Source organism: Fragaria vesca, linkage group LG3 (assembly GCF_000184155.1).
Source record: "Fragaria vesca subsp. vesca linkage group LG3, FraVesHawaii_1.0, whole genome shotgun sequence".
NCBI classification, from domain to species: domain Eukaryota; kingdom Viridiplantae; phylum Streptophyta; class Magnoliopsida; order Rosales; family Rosaceae; genus Fragaria; species Fragaria vesca.
The window spans coordinates 23,422,063-23,445,479 of NC_020493.1; the positions used below are offsets into that span (position 1 = coordinate 23,422,063).

General features: G+C 38.7%; 4 protein-coding genes across 4 annotated transcripts; 3 read left to right on the forward strand and 1 right to left on the reverse strand.

The window, feature by feature from the left end:
- Nucleotides 1-972: 972 nt before the first annotated feature.
- On the forward strand, nucleotides 973-3,452 carry LOC101291998 (WD repeat-containing protein 43-like). The gene is made up of 7 exons (XM_004294909.1): nucleotides 973-1,042; nucleotides 1,481-1,568; nucleotides 1,776-2,011; nucleotides 2,099-2,181; nucleotides 2,578-2,689; nucleotides 2,946-3,020; nucleotides 3,106-3,452. The coding sequence occupies exons 2-7, from the start codon at nucleotides 1,490-1,492 to the stop codon at nucleotides 3,298-3,300; spliced, it is 780 nt and encodes a 259-aa protein (XP_004294957.1). The 5' UTR covers nucleotides 973-1,042; nucleotides 1,481-1,489; the 3' UTR covers nucleotides 3,301-3,452.
- A 352-nt stretch (nucleotides 3,453-3,804) lies between these two features.
- LOC101292287 (late embryogenesis abundant protein 1-like) lies at nucleotides 3,805-4,892 on the reverse strand. Its single transcript, XM_004294910.1, has 2 exons — nucleotides 4,743-4,892; nucleotides 3,805-4,543 (listed from the first exon to the last, which is right to left on the reverse strand). Exons 1-2 carry the CDS (start codon nucleotides 4,794-4,796, stop codon nucleotides 4,070-4,072), a joined length of 528 nt encoding a protein of 175 aa, XP_004294958.1. The 5' UTR covers nucleotides 4,797-4,892; the 3' UTR covers nucleotides 3,805-4,069.
- An 8,555-nt stretch (nucleotides 4,893-13,447) lies between these two features.
- LOC101292581 (E3 ubiquitin-protein ligase SINAT2-like) lies at nucleotides 13,448-17,030 on the forward strand. The gene is made up of 4 exons (XM_004294911.1): nucleotides 13,448-13,760; nucleotides 14,601-14,916; nucleotides 15,520-15,906; nucleotides 16,520-17,030. The coding sequence occupies exons 2-4, from the start codon at nucleotides 14,698-14,700 to the stop codon at nucleotides 16,838-16,840; spliced, it is 927 nt and encodes a 308-aa protein (XP_004294959.1). The 5' UTR covers nucleotides 13,448-13,760; nucleotides 14,601-14,697; the 3' UTR covers nucleotides 16,841-17,030.
- A 2,640-nt stretch (nucleotides 17,031-19,670) lies between these two features.
- Nucleotides 19,671-23,264, forward strand: LOC101303892 (uncharacterized protein YqeH-like). Its single transcript, XM_004296108.1, has 3 exons — nucleotides 19,671-20,903; nucleotides 21,657-21,824; nucleotides 22,284-23,264. The coding sequence occupies exons 1-3, from the start codon at nucleotides 19,671-19,673 to the stop codon at nucleotides 22,629-22,631; spliced, it is 1,749 nt and encodes a 582-aa protein (XP_004296156.1). The 3' UTR covers nucleotides 22,632-23,264.
- The last annotated feature ends 153 nt before the right edge of the window (nucleotides 23,265-23,417 follow it).

Here is a 23,417-nt window from a genome sequence, read left to right on the forward strand (position 1 = left end):
GGTATAAATACCGCAAGCATGAGCAACAACCTCGTAGACCGTTTTCCGGCCACGAAGGGCCCCGCTCCCGACATACTTCTGGTAGACTGACATCCGGGCTACCTTGCCATGGATCATCGGTACCACATTGAGAAGGTGCTCTCCCAAGCTCCACAAGAAGACATCATAAGAAGATATATGTGTATTTAGTCCCACATCGGAAACATAATATGTGAGGGAACCTTCCTTAGCTATAAAAGGAAGACTTCCCATATGTAGAAAGAATGATGAATGATGATCCCTACTCACTCCATCTTGGAGAGTTCTTGTAACACCAAAGGCATATTGGCCATGATAGTTGATTCTAAAGTGGATGTAGCCATGTCCTCCGATGGCATGGTAAACCACTATACGTGCTTGTCTCTTGCCCATGATGTTTATTGTTCATATTCATGTTCCATCGTGATTCTACATGGTCCTCCGGGATTATGCAGAAACAGTTTCTTATAAATTATAGGGTCATACAGTTATTACATAATTTTTGGACGACATAGACATCGAGTCTTTCCACAAAAGAAGTCTTTTTTTCACGAGGTACAACTATAAATTACTATTTATTATCATTTTGACTTGGTTCTGATTTCTCTATTTTTTTTTTTTTTAAATACTGAGTCGGGCTCTGTATCATAAGAAATCAACTTATATCTGACGAATGTTACTCGCAAAATCTTATTCAAGAGAACCCGAGAAAAAATTGTTAGTGAAAACATCTCATTAAGTTACTCACAAGTCACAAGCATCTTCATAGAAAAAACCGACAACACATTATCGGCGAAAAATAATCGACAGATTTTCCGTCGGCTAATGCAAAATAGATGGGCCCCATTCAACAGGCCGCAGCGACATAAGCCCAACCAACCAACGGCCCAAAACACTAAAACCCCAGAGAGGGGAACAAAACCCCGCGCCACCCGTCTTTCGTTCTTCAACTCTCGCAGCCGTCGCGCCTCTCCTTTCTCTCATCAAGCTTTCGCCGCAAAAGCTTCACTCCAAGGTTGTAAAGGTAACTTCTATATGCTCTTTGGAGATTTGGGTTGCCATGAAACTCTTGACAGAAGAAGCTTCTTGTCTTAAATTGAGATTTCAATCCCTTTATTTGTTACCTTTTTCTCAATTCGGAACGTTTGAATTATAAAAACCCAGTCTTTAATCCCTCTCCATTTTTGTTGTAGTTACAAAGCGCTGAAGAAATTTTGTTGCATATTTCATCTTGGTTTCAATTTTCATCAAGTTTTTAGTATATTTTTCCATTGATCTTGATATGTAGTGTTGTCAATTATGTTTTGATGAAAAGTTGAAAATGATTAAATCAGTGTTCACATTTTAATGTGTTGTTGTCTATCAATTATGTGATGGTCATCTATTGTAAGCCCGTTTTGAAGTGCATGTTCTAGCGTTTCCGATAGCCTTGTCATTGATTAGTTTTTCATTTGTGATTTAGATTCAGAAGATGAAGGCTAAAAGGTCAAGTAAGAAGCGGGCAGCAAAGGAGCTAGATAGTCCTGCTATTAAAGAGAAGGTTGAAGTTGGTAAGGTTTCTATTGCTCGATACGACTAGGAATGCCAATTGAGGTTTTGAAGCATATATATTGTTTCCCTATAAGTATTGTAACATGAGTATTGATTAGGTGTTTGATATTTAATTTGGCTCCGATAATTTAATGTAAGAGTAGAAATACTGGTCCGGGGTATAACATACGACTCTTGAACATCTGGTTTGTTGCACATGCGTGTAGGTCATGGAGAGGCTACAGATGGAGTCCTTACTGATTTGAATGAACCAACCATGGGAGAAAAACTTGCTAGTTTGAATATAGTTCCTGATGATAGAGTGGAGAGTCAAAATAAAGAAGGCTCTTCTCTCCATGCAATGCCTCCAAGTGCAGACTCTGTACATATTTTGCTTAAGCAAGCACTGCACGCTGATGACCGTGCCCTTCTATTAGAGTGCTTATACACCCAAGATGAGAAGGTAGTGGCTCCAGTATATTCATTATAGGTATTGTATATTGGTGTTTAAAGATAAGTGTTAATAAGCTTGTTATATCTGCTGGTTTAGGTCATTGCAAAGTCTGTCTCTCAATTGAATCCAGCTGGTGTTTTGAAGCTCTTACAATCTCTCATATCTCTTGTAGAGTCAAGGTAAGATACCTAGCAGTGTGCTGTATAATACTATAATCTGGCTGATCTCTCGATCTTTTTATTTGGTGGAGCTTACAAGTTTCTATATTTCAATTGGGAAGTGTGTACATTGTGTGATAGTTTCTCCTTTTTCTGGGTGGTTGGATGCTTATTCATGCTGTAGATTTGTGATTGAAAGAAAATATGGAAGTTTTATTGTATTTTGCTCTATCCCTTCTGTTACTGAACATGAGCTGCAGATTCATGTTTGAAAGAAAATTAGGAAGTTTTATTGTGGTTTTCTCTATCCCTTCTTGTGTTAATGAACATGAATCAACATGCCTTATTTGGTTGGCTCCATACTCAAACTCCTATGTTAATCTACATAACGAATGTTTGATTTATTTTTCCTGCCAGGGGTGCAATTTTGGCATGTGCGCTTCCATGGCTGAGAAGTCTGCTTCTTCAACATGCAAGTGGAATAGTGTCTCAAGAATCTTCATTGAGCGCCTTGAACTCTTTATATCAGGTCTGGAACTGTTAGGATGAAATGTAGCAGTTAATAGAAAACCATAAAATTTCTGATGAATAGAAACCTGTTACTGTTTCAATTGATAGTCACTGTGAAAATCTGTGGAGGTTATATCAATCTTTCATCACAACTTGCCTTTGATCCGCATTTCTCATTTGTGCAAGAGAAGGCTACAAAGTGAACAGTGGACTGTCTTGTATCATACCAGTTTGAAATTCAACCGTTTTAACAAAATGTTTCATTGTATATGCAGCTCATTGAGTCCAGAGTTTCCACTTTTCCATCAGCTGTTCAACTATCAAGTGTCTTAGACTTGCTATATACTGGGGTAAAGATTACTTGTGGTTGTGAACATTGTGGCAAGTAAAATGCTCAGAGATGTGTAGTTCATGCAATTATACTCTTCTTTGCAGGTTGTTGATGATTTGGATGATGAGAGTGGCACTACGGGTCCAGTTATTTACGAGGACAAAGATAGTGATGAAGAGGAATCTGAGGACGCCATGGAAACTGATGAAGACGATGAAGATGGCCAGGATTTGGATGCAGAACTTGGTGGTGTTAGTGATTTTGAAGGAATTGAAGGACTTGATGACCTGAGCGATTGATCCAAATTTTGAGATGCAATTTTGTTGTATTAACGTAGTAGCAAATTATACCAAACTACCAATCACATGAGCATTTATAAAATCATATCGGTTGTATGAGTTTCTTATCTACTGAGCGAGTGCCTATTACAATTATTTCAATTCCACTACTAACCAGATGCAACATTCGAGTCAACAATTTTAATAGCTTGATGGACTGGATCATGAGAGGATGCAATGAAAATTGATCGAGCTAGATCATGAAGATGAAGATGAAAAGGAAGTTGGTGCAGAACTTGGTGTGGTCTAAGCTGTAACAAAAGAATTGAATACTTAAATTTTGCCTTCATTTTTATGCCTTCAGTGGGACTACAATTTCCAGCAATTGCAATGGAAACAAGACTTTAGATACTATATAGGGACAACTCTTATCCATTATCCATTGTTTTTCCAGAACATTGATCGTAACATATCTATCTAGTTGTGACATGACTGATTATCTGATGCAATTTTGGAGATTCTTTTTGTTGGTTATATCAAACTTATTTGGTAATTGTAGCACCATATACATGAATAAATTTTGGATAACACATAAAACAAAAGGGTGTAGGATTGCATTTCATATATGACTGACAACTACAATTCCACTTCTAAGAAACCAAATGCAACACTCCATTCTCATAGAGATGGAAGCACAGGGCTTGTAAAACATGCCCGGCTATAACAACAACAAAAGACAACAGCTGAAAAGCAAACACAAACAACAAAGATCATTACAAACTACTTCAAACTAGTTCCTGTCCCTCTTATGATAAACAGGTTCATCTTCCTCATCATTCCCAGCCATGCCAAGTGTGTTTTTCACAGTATTAACAGCACCTTGGGCCATGTTCTTCACCTGTTCTCCAGTCTGTTGCAGAAACCCCTCACTCCTCTCCTTGCCGTACTCGGCCTTATCTCCGGCTCTCTGCGCCGCATCCGAGGCCCTATCCTTAGTTACCTCCTTGCTCTCCCAAGCCTTATCCTTAGTTGCCTCCTTGTTCTCCCAAGCCTTATCCTTAGTTGCCTCCTTGCTTTCCCATGCCTTGTCTTTTGCAGCTCCTGCCTTCTCCTTTGCAGCTCCTGCCTTCTCTTGGACATTTTGGGTAGTTGCTTGGGAAGCACCTTTTGTTTTCTCTTTGGCTGTCTGAGCTGCCTCGTAGGTCTTGTCCTTGGCTGCTTGAGCCTTCTCCCCTAGTGACTCCATCATTTGGTTCGTCTTTTCCTAATGGAACGAGGATTAACATCACAATGTATATAGTTAGTCAAATTGGTACGCAAAGACTAGTTTCATTAGTATTTTGGACACAGCATTACACAAATTTGAAAGAAAAATCTCAAAATGGTTTGGAAAAAATTCAGAACTATTGGCACTAAGCTACAAAGCTAGCTGTTGATGCATTCTAGATTAAAAGAATGCATACCTCAGTCTGGCCCTTGGCTTCACCAGCTCTGTAGCTCTGTTTGTGGGATGCCATTTTTGCTTCCGAATGATAGATCTGCAAGTTCTGAACTTCGGTGAGCGATACCTAAACTTCTGTGCGTGTGCTTCTCTTTTTGTTTTGCTTTGATGTGATGGGAGTGAGAGCTACGGCACATTATATAGAGTTTGAAGTGGCTTGAGTGATCGACGTGTATCGTGCTGTGTCAAACACATTGCTGGACACGTGCCTTGCTGTGACAAGAGCATCTTATGATTAGTGTTGATATATGGAGCCAACCCTACAATCTATTGCCACGTACTGGTTCTTATTTTGATGCACCATTGTTTAATAAATTACTACCCAGCAACCGTAAATGTTTGAATTTTAACTAAGGTAACTCATCAAACAATTGTTCAAAGCATCAAAGCATTATAGGATGTCAAATCGGAGTCCATCGTAAGCAAATCAAATACCAGATGAAATCAAGTAGCTAGGTCTCGTTTGGTTCACGGATTTAAAAAGTTAAGAAGATAAAATCGTTCATTTTTTTTATTTGACACATCTGAGGAAATGAAAGATGTTACTGCAATATGAGAAAATATATGAGAAATTAGATCCTCCCACATATGATGAGATTTAATCTCTTTCATACTTTCTCAACATTAATTGCACATTATTGCATCTTTCAAATATTATTTTAATGTATGTTATTACCAAATTATCCACACATTTTTTGAATCTTGAATATTTTATATTTTAATACTAAGGATATAATTGGTAAATTAATGTTACTTATCTATCCATGCATAAACCAAACATTGAAAATGAAAGTACAATATATTTTCTAGTTATTTTCCCGACATTCCCAAACAACTCGTAAGGAAACTAGTGAGAAATTTATTTTCTTATGTACATAGGAAAGACCAAGTAACCAATTTATTTTCCATCAACTAAACGAGATCTTAATATATTACTTGCACACATTTGATTTACATACGTACTTCAAAATAATTAAAGAACGATATCAGATAATTAAAACGGAACAAAGATAAAATTGTCTTTCAATTTCTTACGCTTTCTACTCATTACGGTTGCTTCTGTTCAAGTAATTGTACATATAAGATAAGGTATGTAGCATACACGATGAATAAGACTTTGCCTTAGTTTCTTTTGGTATATAGGCCACGAGTATCTCGTGGCATCTTCACAATATGTTAGTTTCTAAAGCCTATATTGGAGGTAACTGTTTCTCCCTTTTTCTTCCTTCCTTTCCTTTCCTTTCCTTTCCTTTCCTTCATCCAAAAGCATAGGCTGCGTTACACAAGCACTGATAGGCATGCATCGTCAGGGCTTACTCACCCTAGCACAATTCAAACCATTTGGGGTCATAAAACTAATCACAATTCACTATCAAATCAAATCTTCATCCAATCAAATTGTGAACGAAGGAAAAGCAAAGACCATTTCTCTAGTCTTGTCCATTCAAGTCTTACGTATGCCATATAAAATAAAAATCTGGTCAATAATTAGTAGCAAACCCTAAATAAATAGTCAATTAGAAGCTACATAGGCTGCTTCATCAAGCAGCCTTTACTGTTTACTCCTTCTCTGTATATAACAAAGGCCGGCTACTACTCTCAAGTACTTCATCATCATTCTTTCTTCTTCTTACAAAGAACACTTGCTTTCCAAACCTTCTCGATCATCAAACTGCTTCTCTCGGAAGAAAAAATGGCGCTAGAGTCGATTTCGCTGATGGATAGCTTAATGAAGGTGGGGATGTTTGTGGTTGTTCAAGCTTTGGTTTATGTAATCCTTTCCAGTTCATCCAATCTCTTCTCTGAGAACAAACCCAGGTCATTCAACAACAGCTTCAAACTTGCTCGTTCTGCTAGCATCAACAGTATTCTCGCCGCCATCTCTGACTTACCCAATGGATCTACTACCACCGATCAGGACTCACCAATATGATCCGCAACCGCGAAATGTTCGATCAAGTACAACATACATATATATATGCACGTTTGTCATCTCCCTCATTCTGCTGTAGATGGTTCAAATAATCATATTTGTTCCTCATTCTTTCATTGTTTCAATTCAGTGTAAATATATTTGTTCCTCATTCTTTCATGGCAGTAATGAATCGAAGCTACGCACATCATATTAAGGCTATTCGTAATTCGTTCGATCGAAACCATCATCTTATACAGACAATACGTACTTACAGTATATGTTACAATTAAAACAAACACTCACTATTTAAGCATCTTCATCTTTAGCTTGGGGATCTCAACGTTGGACAGGAAACGTGTTCGTTTGAGAGCCAGTCTTTATGAGAATATTGTCTCTTTCTCTATAAGGCTGGTGTGTTGGGTTTGGGCCTCCTCTTAGGCCTGACCTGGAAGCTGTTACCTTGTTTTGTTTTTAGGTTTTCCAGGTTTGGTTTGTTGGTTTCATGATTTTGGCTAGATTGACCAAGTATTTACTCATTCGAGCTAGGGTTTGAGTGTCTCGTAGTAGCTGTTGTGCTACTTACGTGGCGTTAAGCCTTTGGGTAATGAGTTTTCATTTCGGTGTTGTTACCATGAGGATAGATTGTCTTTGCACGTGGTCTGGTAGTTTTTAAACATGTGTTAAAAATGTTAATTAACTCGGTTTTTTTGTTGGTGGCAAGATTGTATAGTTACAATAGTACGTAGCTTATTTCGAGTGTAAAATTTGGTTAAGAGTTGAGTCATTTTAACTCATGAACGTTGTTTTCGGTGACGGACACGTAACTATGAATCATGTGTCTTGATGCAGTGACCACAATTGGTTATTTAACTTAATGTGGTTTCACTTCGCCTCATATGTGAATAAAGTGGAGACCCAAACTTCCTCGGCTTCGGGCTTTGCATGCCTAAATGTCATTTTCAAAACCTAATCCATGATCACATAAGCTCAACAAACACTAATTGCTTACATGGACCAGGCAACAACCTGATGATCTAATTAATCCATCTTTAACAACTTGATCCCCAGATCATGAAAGCGGATTCGAAGTCCAAACAAATGTAAACTAGCTTTTGGCAATCAAATAACTGAACAATGTGGAGAACTAATTGATTTAGAAAAATAAGAACAACCAATTAAGAGAAAGACACTTCAGTATAAACATGTAAATGCAGTACCAAGTGCTAGTGTTCATAGCAATGAAAGTACCATCAAATATCTGTATAAATTAACCAACTGACCGGCCAGGAAAACAAATAAAGTATAGCACTTGAGTTTAGTTCCAAAGTATATTCATATGGATAATTCTTCAACCAGTGGTAGTCTACGAAGTGGTGTTGGCCACCATGGGAGCACCAACTGGTAGAGATCGCCGTCCGTCCAATATTCAAAATACCTGGTGCTATCTACTTTAGACCAGCTTTCTGTACGAATGTTGTACATGAAATAGCATCTTGTTTTTCCGTAGCTTTGTACATGAAAGATATCCTCATCATTCGGGTCCAAAGCTAGAAGATAAGCTCCACGATTATAACCATCAAGTAGTACTTCACTGTCTACAAAATAAACACTCACTTGTTTCATATATAATTTGTCAGGTGATCCAGTTAACTCCCAAACATCATTTTCATAAGGCCAGCTACGCGCCCACATTTGTAGACGCCCTCGACGCACATATATAAACGGATTGTCTAAAAGATTATTATCATTAACTGCATCAAATAGTTGAAACTGAAACTGAAACTGATCATCATCAACAATCTCAACACCATTAGGGCTACCACTAGCAGCACTGCCATTTCCGATCATAAATGGATCCAGCCTAATAATCCCGGTCTCCCCACGAGGCTCAGATGCTTTATAAGTCCAATACAACATTCCATTGTAAGCAACGCCAGTAATATCTGCAAACTCAATGTTTCGTGGGGAAGATGCAATCGACTCTCTCCATTGGCCCGTCTCCAAACAGAATACCTGAACAATGAATTTGCAATGTTCAACCACCCAAAGAGACATTGTAGCTGAATAGTGAGGAAGAATTCTCACAACCTTGCACCTGTAGTCCGAATTAATATTAACAGCGGTACCACTAGTAGTACTATCTTCCTCATAGTAGGGATCAGAAATGAATCCAACTGCTGCATGCGTGCAACATCGAGCGGTGGGAGGAAGAGCAATCCATTGTCTTGTGCATGGATTGCAAATGTAGAATTCACGTTGGTTTATGTAATATGGAGTTCGGCAGCACAAAACTAAATCATTAGATGTTCCTACCACATATGGCTTTTCTTCCAATCCGTGGAAACTCATGACTCTTTCGAATAGCGGATCTAGCAGATTGGATGACGACTGTGCCGTTCTAGGAGTGGGGAATTCCTCTCCTCTTCTGTCCATCAGAGTTCTTGCTATTGGGGTTTTCTTCTGAAATCTTTGAATATGTAGAAATCGGCCAATGAAATACGGATCCGAGATGAGATTGAGCCAATGCTTGGAAACACATTTGCATTGGAAAACGAATTCCTTGCGAGGAAGCCGACATAGGATTTCAACCAACAGAAGGTCTGGGAGATCATCATAGCTAAAACTCATGATCGGATAGCCCTGCAAAGACGATAGCCAAAAAGAATGCGATACGTCGTATGTTATTGAACCATGAAGATGATCAGATACATACAGGTACAAGTAGTATAAACTGTCTGGAAATTAGAGCACTTATGTAATTCATATAGATAAGCCTACGTCCACAGTGTTGTAATTGAAGGTAGAATGGGGTCTTCATCGATTATATAGTAAAGATGAAATTCACGGCAGAGTTTGCAATCGGAAATAGAGCTCACAAAGCAATATAGAATGGGAAACATCAACTCGTACAGAGAAAAATACAGATAATATAACTGACAGATTAAACAAAGAATCCTACCTGTTGATCATATGGGACTAATTAAGCGAGCTCGATTCAGAGTACGTGATGGTTGGAGGCTAGGGTTCGGGTTTAGTGTTGCTTGATATTCTCCCGAGCGGCTCCACGAAAAGTGGATTTGTCACGGGCGTTTGTTCTTATACCTTTGGAAACCATACCCAATTTCACCATTTAATGAATTCCTTTTACGTGCTATTTGATTACTTGATATTTTCATAGATTTTCTTATGTACTTAGCATATTGATCATGTTTTTTTTTTTTTTGAATAAAGAGTTGGTGCGGCGGCCTTCAAGCTTTCATTAATGAAATTGTCAAATACAAAAAAAAGATGTGAAACCTGAACTCCTGATTATAATAAGCATATTGATCATGTTATGTATGTACTAATTTTACAATTAGAGAAATGAAATTCACTCTCATTTTATAATCCACACCTTATCTTTCATTTTTTCTAAATAAAGTATCGTCCTCCCACAAAATAAAGACATGTTTAGGTACGAAAAGATAAAATGTGGTGTGAATTGTTGAGTAAATTTTACCCCCTTGTATTTTTTCATATTTTATGGGCGTGTTTCACATCCGCAACATCATCGATTATACTTAAAAATTGATAAAAGGTACTTAATACACAATTACACATAGCATATATTCAATTATTCATAGCTATATGGGTAATTTTTTAACAGTTGGTAGTCTACGAAGTGGTGTTGGCCACCATGGGAGCACCAACCGGTAGAGATCGCTGTCCGTCTAATATTCAAAATACCTGATGCTATCTACTTTGACCACCATTTTACCAAAAAAAAAAAATCTACTTTGACCACCTTTCTGTACGAATGTTGTACATGAAATAGTATGTTATTTTTCCGTTGCTTTGTACATGAAAGATATCCTCATCGTTCGGGTCCAAAGCTAGAAGAGCAGCTCCATAATTATCAAAATCAATAAGCACTCCACTGGTTACTGGATAAACACTCACTTGTTTCTTGTAGAACTTGTCAGCTGATCCAAGATCATCGATCACCATCACTTGTTAACTCCCAGACAACGATATCATAATCCCCGGTGATAGTACGACCACATTTGTAGACGCCCACATTAGCATCAACATGCGTTTGCCATTGGTGTCGTCCCTCCTTTTTGGGTGAGGGTGTTAGGGTTTTGGTTTGATTGGGGTGGTAGTTTTGATTGGGCCATGGTTGGTGTCATGTTCAGGGACTATAGGTGTTAACATATGTGTTTTCTTGTTGTCAATGTAATTGAGAGGTTGCCCCTGCATATATGTTGGCAGTTTTGGTATATAGTGTTTGACAATATTGTTTCTTTTTGAGGTTGGCTGTAAGGAGGTATCAATGTTTCTGGATGGGGATAAGAGTATGTTACATTTGGACTCTTTTCGATTCATGGTCATTGTAATCGCCGATATATGGGTAGAGAGGAGTGTGAGCCTGCCTTCTTGGGCCTCGGTTAAGACTTCTTTTGCGCTACTTCAATCCCCACTATGTCCATTACATGTTATGGGCCGCTAATGACTTCTAAAGTCAACTAGTGTAGTTGAGGTTGGAGTCAGCAAACTTTAACCTTATTGCTACAGTTTAATGGTTGTAGATATTTGAAGCATTGCAATAATTGAGCGCTTTGGCGATAATATTTTCAACTCTAGTATCTTCTTGTATCAATTTGGTTATCTTTGCTAGGCTCACTAATAAGTGCGCATCAAATCCAAATGTAATGGTTCTATATAACCCTCGAGATTATCATATGTAGTCATTCTAGCCTCTGAATCAAGGAGTAAAATATCGACGATCATGAAATTTTCGATGGTTCGAAAAAATGAAATCTCGATAGATATATTGAGATAATATCGAATATCGATAGAAATTTTACCAAATTTTATCTAAAAGTTGTATATTCGACCAAAAATAGACTAAATATAAAATATCAGAAAAATATGAAAATTAATATTGGTAATTGTAAAAAATGGAAATTTCGAGGAAATATAGAGGATATTTTAGATATTTTACTCTTTGCTCCTAATTATCAATGAAACTTTCATTTTGTTAAAAAAAAAAAAAAATCATCTACGTAAATTTGAAAATGTTGAACAAAATTTCCTTTATATTCATCAAAATCGTCCAAATTTCCTTATGGTACAATGGATTTCATATGGTCACATTTTGTACTAAAGAATAGCAATCAAACTTCTTTCGAAAAAATAAATTTTATCAAATTCTTTTAACTTGTGTAGAGGTTTACATAAATAAAATATAACTTGCATGTAAGAATTGTGTATAGACAAATATTTAAGGGCACATTATGACCTGATAAGGGTTGAATTGTATGGCTACGACGTGTGGAAGGGTTGGGAAGGTTGTTGCGCTTGCTTCTCCATGGCGTTATGTGGACCTCTATGGCTGGTGGCTGCGGCCAAGCGACCGTGATGCAGCGGATAGTGAAGAAGATTTTCTCTTGTGAGAGAGCAGAGTGGATGAGGATTTTGTAATGGCTGATCTTGTGGAAACAATACACTCTTGTTGCACGCTTGGTCTCTTAGCGGAATCTTCAACCTGTGTGAGCTTGGAGATCTCACCGTTGGACAGTATGGGAGTTCGTTTGAGAGCCAATCTTTATGAGAGCCAATCTTTATGAGAAATATTAGATGTGTCAAATGTTTAATGGGTTGAAAGATCTTTAACGGTTGTGGTCTCTTTGTCTATAAGGTTGGTGTTTGGGTTTTGGCCTCTTTTTGGGCCTAACCTAGACATTATTATCTTAGGTTTGTTGGTTTCATGTTTTTGGTTAGGTTTACCAAGTCTTTACTCATTCGAGCTAAGGTTTGAGTGTCGCACTGGTTGGTGTGCTACTTTTGTGGCGTTAAGCCTTTTGGGTATGAGTTATCGTTTAGGTGTTGTCTGGTTATCAACATAAATGTGAACTGTCTTTGCCGAGGTACGGTGGTTTTTAGATACGGTATTGAAAAACTTAAGATTTGGGCCATTTTAATTCATGTATGTTGTTTTTAGTGACAGACACGTAACTATAGATATTTGTAAGAGTATGTGTTGTGATATAATTTTAAATTTTAATGTTGTATAACATATTTTAAATTCATAATCATAATATCGCCTCTTATGCGAATAAAGTTGAGACCTAAATTTCCACATATCGGGTTTTGCATGCCTAGATGTCATTCTTAAAACCTAATCTATGATCACATAAGCTCAACATCACTTGATTCCCATAGAAGAACAGATTTGTCTCTTCCAAAAGAGGAACGGATCAGAGGAGTTGCATAGGATCCAGTATTTTCGTCCATGACTCTTCCAAAACAAGAAACCAATCATAGCTATGTACAGAGCATGTAGCCAAAAGTCCCAATGGACTCCTCCACGGCTCCACCCGACGACCACACTCCCCTCCCCACTCGGCACTTTACCATTTTTCAACTTCTGCGACCAGAAAAAGCACACTCCTTCAAGTTTTAACGGGCCAGATTCCTGTTGGGTTCATTTGGTTTTTCTCTGAACACAAAAAAATATTCAAAACGTTGCGTGCGGGAAATGTCACCTTCCCCAATGTGACTCGAAGTCTCGAAGTCTCTCCTGCAAGACCAAACAAAGAAAGCTCCAAAAAAGCCAAGTACTGTTGAAGAGGACAACGCAGACCCCATTTATTATTTCAAATCGAAAAATATGCTTAGGTGTTTAGAGGAACAGAGACACTTGTTGTTGTGAGATTCATTGTTTTATAATTACTATGTGAGTGAAAAATCCATACAAATCCCATATTTCTGAGACTTTGACTCTTTGGAAGTTGGAGGCTTTGTCATGCCCAAATCAATCAAAAACACGCACAATCCGGGCCAGCTTTCACGGGCTCTTCTCCACCTCGACACAACTTAATGTGATTTTTCTTCGTTTCTTTGGAGGAAAAAGAACAAAAATTGATGCAATTATTGGGAAGCTTTGGTGGATTAGAGTTTGATTGTTCATGCATTTTTGACCCAGGATCTCATCTGGGTGTTTCAGTTTTTGCTCCTTTGGGACTGTTTTGTTGCTGGGTTAAGTGTTTTAGTTCAAATCTCATCTGGGGATTTGAGTTTTCGGTAAGATTTTCTGTCTGTTCATGCGTGTTTGTGCTTTCAGAGGTTTATGTTTTGTAGTTTGATTGAGGGTGTGATTTGGGTTTGATGTGTAGTTGAATTGAGGTTTGAAAGCTTCGATCTTTTGATTTGTTTGACTGATTCTACTCGTGTGAACGTGTAGTATGCACTGTTCAGCTCCAGTTTCTTGCAATCTGCTTTCAGTTGTGAAATTTTGCTATATATCAAGTTTGAAACAGCTAATACTGTTTGTGCTTATTGAGAAGTTCTTTAATTTTGAAATGCTGCCTTCCTGTGAATCATGTGGAGAACATTGTCAAGTTAAATGCTTTTGTTGGCTTCACAGTTGAGAAAACAAATGTCAAAGTTAAATGATTTTGTTGGCTTTTAAATTTGTCTATAAACTTTGTTAATTTCCGATAGGCATGAGAGAATGTTCTTACCCTTTTCTTCACAAGCAAATTAGGTATTTTTGTCTTATTTTGGACCTAGTGTTACAGAAGAAACAAAGATAATCACTGATTATAGTATATACTTGTTTTGTTTGGCAGTTTAGGGCTATTTCAAGATGGGATTTTAGGACCTCAGATCCCACTTTTAGACCCAATTCTGGAATCCCGGTGCACACTCATACAAATGCACGATGAGTTACACTTTCACTCGTGTAAAGTGGACTTCGTTGCAATTAGATGGCTTTCTTGAAGCTGTAGATTGGCATATTTATATGTTCCTTATGGTTGATAGATAATCAGATACCTTGCTTTTCTTAACATCAAGTATGCACATCAGTTTTGTTAAAAGAGGAGTTGCACAGGACTCTAAGTCTCTGATGGTGTGTGACAGGTAAATTGGCATTTGAGGAAAGCAAACCAAGTGGAGAAACGATTATGATATTGATCCCAATTTGGAGAGCCAAACATTGACATTTTCGGAAGAAACAATGTCTTCTGGAGGTCGCTTCTGCGAGGATGTGGCTGAGAGTCATATTACATTAGCCGATTCCGATGCAGCGACTTCATTTTCTGATCTACGGACTTCCCCCTTTAGAAAAGCTCTTCCTGGTTTAAATGGAAATGCAGGAATGCCATCAAACAAGAATGTGCATGACCTACTCGAGTGCCCCGTTTGCATGAATTTAATGTGTCCTCCAATTCACCAGGTACTTTTGATCACTGGTAAAAGCTACACTGTTGGGGATAATTTTTTGTTTATGAACATTGATCTACGTTTGATAGGTTTTGAACTATCTGGTAGTTTAACAAACGTACACGACCTAATACAAAGATACACCTTTAGTTTTACTCATTCTATATCCAGAAAAAGTCTGCTCAGTGTTTAATTTAATCTTTTTGCAAAATAAATGGCTCTGCTTGGTTTCTATTTCTACCTAAAGGGCCTTAATTGCATTTTTCCGTCATATGCATTGAGCTTGATCTTTGGACTGCATCAAATGCATGTAAGTTTTCACAGCATTGATAGACTTGATAGCAGAAGACTAGATTTCTTCAGAAAATCTCTTCTGAAGCCTGAATCACACATCCTATCCTTTGGTAAAACTATGTGCATGCAAGTAGGGACAAAACATTCTATCTTTTATGTAGTTTGTGTATCTTAGGTCTGTATCTTACTTTCTATTGCTATGGTAGAGCCTCTAATGCATTTTGACATTATATGCATGGACATTGTTCGCAGTACATGCATATAGATGTGTTAATGTAGATAATTTGATCCTAGAGAGATCTAATTGAAGTTTGTATTGTAGTGTCCAAATGGCCATACTTTATGCTCGAGCTGTAAGACTAGAGTGCAGAACTGTTGCCCCACTTGTCGCAATGAGCTTGGAAATATAAGGTGCTTGGCACTGGAGAAAGTAGCAGAGTCCCTGGATCTTCCTTGTAGATATCAAATTTATGGCTGCCCTGATATATTCCCTTACTACAGCAAGTTGAAGCATGAGAAAGTCTGTAAATATCGTCCTTACAACTGCCCTTATGCTGGAGCTGAATGTTCTGTTACTGGAGATATCCAATTCCTTATGATGCATCTTAAAAATGACCACAAGGTTGACATGCATGATGGATCTACTTTCAACCATAGATATGTTAAGTCCAATCCCCAAGAAGTTGAAAATGCTACGTGGATGTTAACTGTAAGTCTCTCTTTCTCTCTTTTGCATGCACAAGTTGTTATTTATGGTGTATTCAACGATGAAAATACATCTTTGAAAAGAACTAAGCAGTACAATTCTGTTTTTACTTACTAGTTGAAGTGCCTTTGTTGATCTCAGGATGAAATTTTTGTTCATATTCAAGTATTTGGAGTAAAGGCTGTTCCTTAATAGAGAAATCATATTTACCAGAAGTCTTACCGTGCAATCTTTGTTTCCTTATAATTTCCTCTTTCTAGATCCGTAAAAGGACAAGTTTCTGAATCCTGATATTCGTGTTGGAGCCACATTGACTTCTTCAATTGATGATAAGAAGTGAAAAGAGATGCGAAATAATGCAGTCTTGTAATTCTGTTTTTGGATAGGTTGTCTATAGCTCTTTACCATTTACTCCTCGCTGAAAATGTTCTTTAATATTTCAGAATGTTGACAGTGGTAGCTGCGGCATAATAATTCAACTGATATGTAGGCCTCGAAGTTTTCCACACATGAATAAATTCTGTGTTGTTTGGATTGTGAGAATTAAACAATGAATTTGTCTTTTCTTAGTTGGTTCAGTCTATTTTAACCATTGCAATTTTTAATTGTACTGCAGATCTTTAACTGTTTTGGCCGTCAGTTCTGCTTGCATTTCGAAGCATTCCACATTGGAACAGCCCCTGTATACATGGCCTTCCTTAGATTCATGGGTGATGACGACGAGGCCAAGCAATTCACTTACAGTCTCGAAGTTGGTGGCGGTGGCAGGAAACTAACATGGCAAGGAATTCCGAGGAGTATCCGTGATAGTCACCGAAAAGTTCGTGACAGTCAAGATGGACTGATCATTCAGAGGAACTTAGCACTCTTCTTCTCTGGTGGTAATAGGCAGGAGCTGAAGCTGAAAGTGGCCGGTCGTATATGGAAAGAACACTGAGATGTATAATTTAAAAGCTTGTTCAAACATATCGTAACCTTTTGGCTGTGAAAAATAAAAAGATCGGAAGGAAATTCAGGCATGTCTCTGTGTAAAAGGATCCATCTGTTGATAAAATTGAATGAAAATGCCCTGGAACATGCGATGGTCCAAGTATTCTAACTCTTATCTTTGGAAAAGTACTTCTAACCAATAGGAAAGCCAGAAGCATGTGGAGTGATTTGGAAAACTAGTTAAAGCCGTTGATCACTGGAAAAGTGTTCCTTGGAAGCTAAAGTTTTTGGTTCGAGACATCAGGTCGCAGTCTTTTGAAGAGATTTCACTCTCCCATGTTTTCACTCGGAAGTCGAGACCTCACTTAAATCCAATTGTGGCTGCTCGGTTTAGTTCACCCAGTACTACACCGGGCCAGTTGAGAGGGTTTTAACCAGGCGAGTGTGTTATATGGAGAGAACGTAGCTGGTTTTACCTCCATCGGAGGCGGTTTCTGGGGCGGCAAAGCCCATTTACAGCCACTTGTGGTGCATGTCCAAGCAACTGTATGTGATATACGCAAAGCAACATGGTTTGTTTGCAACTAGAGTATGTTAGAAGGTAGGGATATTGATTGTTCATTCTTTTGCAGAATCACTGTGGTCCTGCCACTCCTGTGTTTGCTTTTCCTTTTTTTTTTTTTAATCAGAAAGATTTTCTATCCTAAGTTATATATACCTTTGATGCTACCACAACTAGAAAATTTCACAATTAAAATGAGTTGAGCAGCAAACGATGTTTTGGGAAAGGGCAAGAATTGAGCCCATAACAAGATAGGTTGTTACAAAACACCGGCTTAAGCAGTTGCAGCAAAAATACAACAAGCAGAGTATGAACAACAACAGAAATAACAATTAGTGTCCATAACTTCTTTCTCCTGCTGTAAGTTGGAGCAAAAAGGCACAATAAGAAGCAGGAAACTGCAGCTCAACAGCTTAATGATACCCTGTTCACTTGCATCATATACAGCTTAATGGTACCTATTCGCTTCCCAACAGCTTAATGGTACCTGTTCACTTGCATCATATACAAAAGTGATCTTTGATATCTGCTCAAAATTAATTGGACATCTTATGTGCCTTGGAATAATCACTGTTCTAGAAGGACTCCTTGCTTTACTACTTGTACTAATGTATTAAAAAAAAACCGCATTTTGCAAGAATAGACTGATCTATGTTTCTGAAATGTTGCAATGCAAGGTATTTCAAGAATTTATGACTTGAAAATGCACGAACGCTAGCTCCGGTTACAGGTTCATCTATACGATACCTTATACGATCCAAGACAAGTACTTCCAAGTTGCGGCAGTTCTCAGCAAGGGCAACAACTGTACGGTCTGACAACTTCCAAATCTCACTCGGTTTTAATTCCCTGAGGGTTTGAATTGTCAAGATTGCCACACCTCCGGTATCAGTCAATTTGTTCAATGAGGCCAGTTCTAGGTGCTCTAAGCTACCCAAGTTGACCAAAAGCTGGATCCCAGTATCGGTGATTCCATCACAATGCTCAAGGATCAATTTCTTGAGGGTTTTAGCATTTGCCAGGAATCCCAATCCTACATCACTAACATTCAGACAAGATATTAACTCCAATGTGCTATTGTGCTTAATGTGCTTATGGAAGATGCCCCAATTGCTCTAAATGCATGATCAGAGATGAGATAGTTAACATCCAAATGCAAAGACTTGAAGTTATTATGTGCCGATTGAAAAAGCGCATCAACTCCAGCATTCCCTACAACCTTGCTCCCCCGAAACATGTCTAGACAATTTGGGACGCCCAATTACCAAAGCTCTTAGACCTTTTGTCCCCAAATGACCATAACTTGGGACATGTGTAGTTTCATGAAAGCTCACCATGAAGGTCTCGAGTTTGGGACATGTTTTGGCTATGAATTCGAGTCGGGTGTCGATCGGTGGATAATACCATGCTTGTTTGTTTTGCTTTTTTCTTAGTTTAGTAACCTCCCGTGTTGTTCTGAAATCGACCAAGTTAGGGAATCTGGGAAGTAGATCCAGTGGGAACATGGGTCGGAGAACCCGAAGTGATGGTCGGGTTAGACGTTCCACACTTAACCATTGCTTGCAGACCTCGCTGAATGATTTTCTATCTTACTTGTTGTCGACCTTGCTAAGGATTTGGGCAAGTAAATCGTCCTGCAACATGGAATTAATATACCCTCGTTTCCTTGTAGCCATTTTTTCATTCTTTGGACCAACGAAACAACCCGACTGTAGGAAGTATAAGTTGCTCTGGTTTTGAAAGATGCTGAGAAGAGAAACAAAGAAGAAAAAGTGTGCAAGCCTGAGAGTAGGTTTTTTTTACAATTTACACGACAGGGAAGAACCATACCGTAAGAATTTAATTTGATCAAGTATTTACGGTTCTTGTGGTTTGAAGTTGATATCTGTTTAATCTTTATAGTTTTATTTTAATCTAAATAGTCTTTAAAGTCATAATTTTTCATCCAAATGGTCATTCCATTAATTTTCTTAGTTAAATTACTGACGTGGCCGTTAAAAATTATAATATTTTTATTCTTTAATAGAAAAAATTGACAAAAAGACTATTTGGATGAAAAATTCTGACTTCAAAGACCATTCAGATTAAAATAAAACCACAAGGACTGAACATAAGTTAACTTCAAACTTAAACAAGTTTTAATTCAAAATTAAATAAGTAAAACCCTTAAAAAAAAAGAAAAAAAGATGGTGATCAATACGGCGTCGTTTGTCATCTCTCTGACCTAAAAGTCTAAAACCCTAAACCCTTTTCACTGTAAACAAATTGAACCCCAATGATGATAGCTCGATCTCACTCCCTCTCAAAGCTAAAGCCCCTCATCTCCATCTCCCTCATTTCCCAATCCTTCAAATCCAAACCTCCATCTCCACATCTCCCTCCAAACCCTAACCCCCAATTCCAAACCCCCTCAAAGCTTCAACCTTTAACTTTCTTCAAACCCTTCTCCTCCTCCTCCTCCTCCTCCCAACCTCTTCCTCCCCTCTCTCTCAGCCGCGACGGAAATTACGATGAAGCCCCCGCCGCCCCCGTCTGCCCCGGCTGCGGGGTCCACATGCAGGAATCCGACCCCAAAACCCCGGGATTCTTCCTCAAACCCTCGAAAAAGGACCCGAGAAGTTACAAATTGGGGCCCCACCTCGAACCGATTGCCCTAGAATCCGAATTCAACGAGGCCCTGAAGAAGGGTTTCGTGATCGAACCTGAAGACTTGAGCTTGGTTTCGAAATTGGATGGATTGGGTTCAGAATCGAAGCCCGAAAAGCCGGTGGTGTGTGCCAGGTGCCATTCGTTGAGGTATTACGGGAGAGTGAAGGATCCGACGGTGGAGAATCTGCTGCCGGATTTCGATTTCTACCACACGGTTGGGAGGAAGCTGGCATTGGCTTCCGGGACGAGGCAGGTGGTGCTGATGGTGGTGGACGCGGCGGATTTCGACGGCTCGTTTCCGAGGAAGGTGGCAAAGCTTGTCTCGGATACGATTGACGAGAATGCAGCGGCCTGGAAACAGGGGAAAGCAGGAAATGTGCCGAGAGTGGTGCTGGTTGTGACCAAGATTGATCTGTTGCCGAGCTCGTTGGGGCCCACTAGGTTGGAGCATTGGGTTAGGAGTAGGGCAAGGGAGGGCGGGGCGGAGAAGATTACGAGTGTGCATTTGGTGAGTGCAGTGAGGGATTGGGGGTTGAGGAATCTGGTGGATGATGTGGCTAGCTTGGCAGGGCCGAGGGGGAATGTGTGGGCGATAGGGGCGCAGAATGCGGGGAAGAGTACTTTGATCAATGCGATAGGGAAGTATGGCGGTGGGAAGATTACTCATTTGACAGAAGCGCCTGTGCCTGGAACTACATTGGGGATTGTGAGAGTGGAAGGTGTGCTTCCGGGTAAGACTAAGCTGTTTGATACGCCGGGGCTTTTGAATCCTCATCAGATTACTACTAGGTTGACTAGAGAGGAGCAAAGTCTTGTAAACATTAGCAAGGAGTTGAAACCGAGGACCTATAGGATCAAGGTAAGCCATTTTTTTAAATCTCAAACTATCTATTGTATGGACAGTATGTTGTACTCTTGTTTAGTAGTGATGTTTTTGATCCCTACTTGGTTGTTTTGATACATTGCTCGATCAACATTTATAAAGTTGAAGGACTACATGTTGATTATTTGTATAACCCAAATAAATGGCTTTAACTTTCTGGAGGAATGGTGAAAGTGGCCTTTAAGGGCTGAAGTTGAGACTTTTATGAGTTTATAGTAAATGTTCCTTGGTAACATAACTAGGAGTTGTGGCACTCCAATCATAGTATAAGTTGTGAAAAAAGTTTTTTAGAGTTGCAGCTAGCTTTCAATTAGTACGATCTTCCTTGTTTAACCTATAGCATTCCAACTCCATTTTTATTTTGTACATATAGAGTATGTAAAGTTCAAGACCATCATGAACCAGCTTAATGATTTGATAAGATTGCTGGTGTCTATTTTTGGATGGAATCCAGTGATTGATGTACAGAAGTCCTTTTACTTATTTAACTTGAATGTTATTGCGTCTTCTCATTTGAAAACTGATTACTTGATGGTATTGGAAGATCACTCACTCCATTAGTTAACGTTGTTCACTCATTTTGGAATTTGGATTATGTTCTAATGCATAGATCATCATGGAATCCAGGATCACTATATTGCAAACTTAGACGGCTCCATGTGACTTATAAAATGTGTGTCATTTAGCATTAGTCCTGGCTTATATTAATTTATACTTTGGTTGTTGCAGGATGGTTATTCAGTTCATATTGCTGGGCTTATGAGGCTGGATATAGAAGAATCATCTGTTGATTCTGTTTATGTTACGGCATGGGCATCTCCTTATCTTCCATTACACATGGGAAAAACGGAAAATGCATCCGAAATGGTAGAGAAACATTTTGGTCGTCAGTTACAGGTATGATTAGCACTAGTTTGATAATCATTAATAAGTGATTGTTGTGCAATCCAGGATGTAGTCTGATAATCATTAGTCTTATTCATCTTCAAGATGTTACTGTTGGCGTTTTCACCTCACAAACACGAATAAGCAACCAACATTTTAACTGTGGCTTCTACAGGCTCCTCTGTGTTGGTATAATGCCAAGTTGTTTATGATTTGATTAAAAATAACTTTTAGAGGAAACAGTATTTCTGGATTTGGATGGCAGTCAATATCAAGAGAGTAGGCTTGTGCCTTGTTAATGCAAATTTTCCGAGTATCCATAACTTATTTAACAGCATACCTAAATATGATGCTTGTGCCTCCGTCATTTAGATGTGAGTCTAAAATGAAAGATATAACTATCATATGTTCATTTAAATTTTCAGGACAACGAATGATAAACTTGTATATAAATGAACTGGTTTGTTTCAGCCACCAATCGGAGAGAATAGAGTTAAGGAGCTTGGACAGTGGGTGAGAAAGGAGTTTCACATCAGTGGAAACAGCTGGGATTCAAGTTCGGTGGATATTGCTGCTGCAGGTCTTGGCTGGTTTGCTGTTGGACTTAAAGGAGAGGCAGTTTTGAGCGTCTGGACTTATGATGGAATCGATGTTGTTCTTCGCAATTCATTGCTTCCGAATAGATCATTAAATTTTGAAGTCTCCGGGTTTACAGTCTCTAAAATTGTCTCTAAGGCTGACAAAGCTTCAAATAAGTCACAGCGTCAGGGTGAGAAGAAGAAACAAATCGACCACCAAAAGGACTCTGTCACCTGTTAATATCATATTAAAGAACTGTCGCAGGATGAACTTCTTTATAAGGCTACTTGGGATAGGAGACGTGAAAGTGTTCCAACTATTGTTGATCCATTGCACTACACATGAGTGAGGAATGCTGGGAAACTACACACTTTTGACATCCCGTTCAAACTGGGATGATTATCATTAGCGGCTTCATTGCATTGGTACTGAAAGATCGTTTGTAAAAGGATGAAACCTATAGCTTATTGATCAACTATCAGTCGGGTTTCTCATCCTGTGGCATGCATTACTGTGTATTCCCTTGTATACTATAACCTGTAAGTGTCAAGACTAGCAATTTTCTGTTGCTGTGTTCTCTTTTGACACTACTGCTTTTTGGATGGCCAAGAGAGCCAATTTTGGGACCCTAGTATTATTCAGGGATCAACCTTCTGACTTTCTGAGCCATGGTTACTGCATTATTTTTGACAAACTTCATAGTCCGTCCCACATGATGTTTGTTATGCGGCCATGGTGGATCGGTGGGACTTTGAGTTATCAAAGAGACGAAGACACGATAAGATTCGGTGCTTTTTCATCTCGTTGCTTTGTTTCTACAGATGTGTGGTTTCTGTCAATACATTTCTTAGTGTCCTCCCTTGACCCCTGTTTGCTTTTCTCACTGGAAATCAGTTTCTTCTAGCTGGTTTTCCAGTGAGTGTCCTGCTAATATCATATTAAGAACTATTGCAGGCTGAACTTCCTTGTAGGACTGGACGTACTGCTACTGAGGAAAGGTTATGTTGAAAGTGTTCCGACTATGGT

What these genes read in the sequence shown, in the direction of transcription:
- LOC101292581 (XM_004294911.1), top strand. Translation starts at nt 14,698, where the DNA reads ATGTCTTCTGGAGGTCGCTTCTGCGAGGATGTGGCTGAGAGTCATATT. An exon ending in TGTGTCCTCCAATTCACCAG is followed by an intron (nt 14,917 to 15,519) that starts GTACTTTTGATC and finishes TTTGTATTGTAG; the next exon opens with TGTCCAAATGGCCATACTTT. An exon ending in ATGCTACGTGGATGTTAACT is followed by an intron (nt 15,907 to 16,519) that starts GTAAGTCTCTCT and finishes ATTGTACTGCAG; the next exon opens with ATCTTTAACTGTTTTGGCCG.
- LOC101292287 (XM_004294910.1), bottom strand. Translation starts at nt 4,796, where the DNA reads ATGGCATCCCACAAACAGAGCTACAGAGCTGGTGAAGCCAAGGGCCAG. An exon ending in AAGCCAAGGGCCAGACTGAG is followed by an intron (nt 4,544 to 4,742) that starts GTATGCATTCTT and finishes TCGTTCCATTAG; the next exon opens with GAAAAGACGAACCAAATGAT.
- LOC101291998 (XM_004294909.1), top strand. Translation starts at nt 1,490, where the DNA reads ATGAAGGCTAAAAGGTCAAGTAAGAAGCGGGCAGCAAAGGAGCTAGAT. An exon ending in ATATCTCTTGTAGAGTCAAG is followed by an intron (nt 2,182 to 2,577) that starts GTAAGATACCTA and finishes TTTTCCTGCCAG; the next exon opens with GGGTGCAATTTTGGCATGTG. An exon ending in TAGACTTGCTATATACTGGG is followed by an intron (nt 3,021 to 3,105) that starts GTAAAGATTACT and finishes TCTTCTTTGCAG; the next exon opens with GTTGTTGATGATTTGGATGA.
- LOC101303892 (XM_004296108.1), top strand. Translation starts at nt 19,671, where the DNA reads ATGATGATAGCTCGATCTCACTCCCTCTCAAAGCTAAAGCCCCTCATC. An exon ending in CGAGGACCTATAGGATCAAG is followed by an intron (nt 20,904 to 21,656) that starts GTAAGCCATTTT and finishes TGGTTGTTGCAG; the next exon opens with GATGGTTATTCAGTTCATAT. An exon ending in ATTTTGGTCGTCAGTTACAG is followed by an intron (nt 21,825 to 22,283) that starts GTATGATTAGCA and finishes GGTTTGTTTCAG; the next exon opens with CCACCAATCGGAGAGAATAG.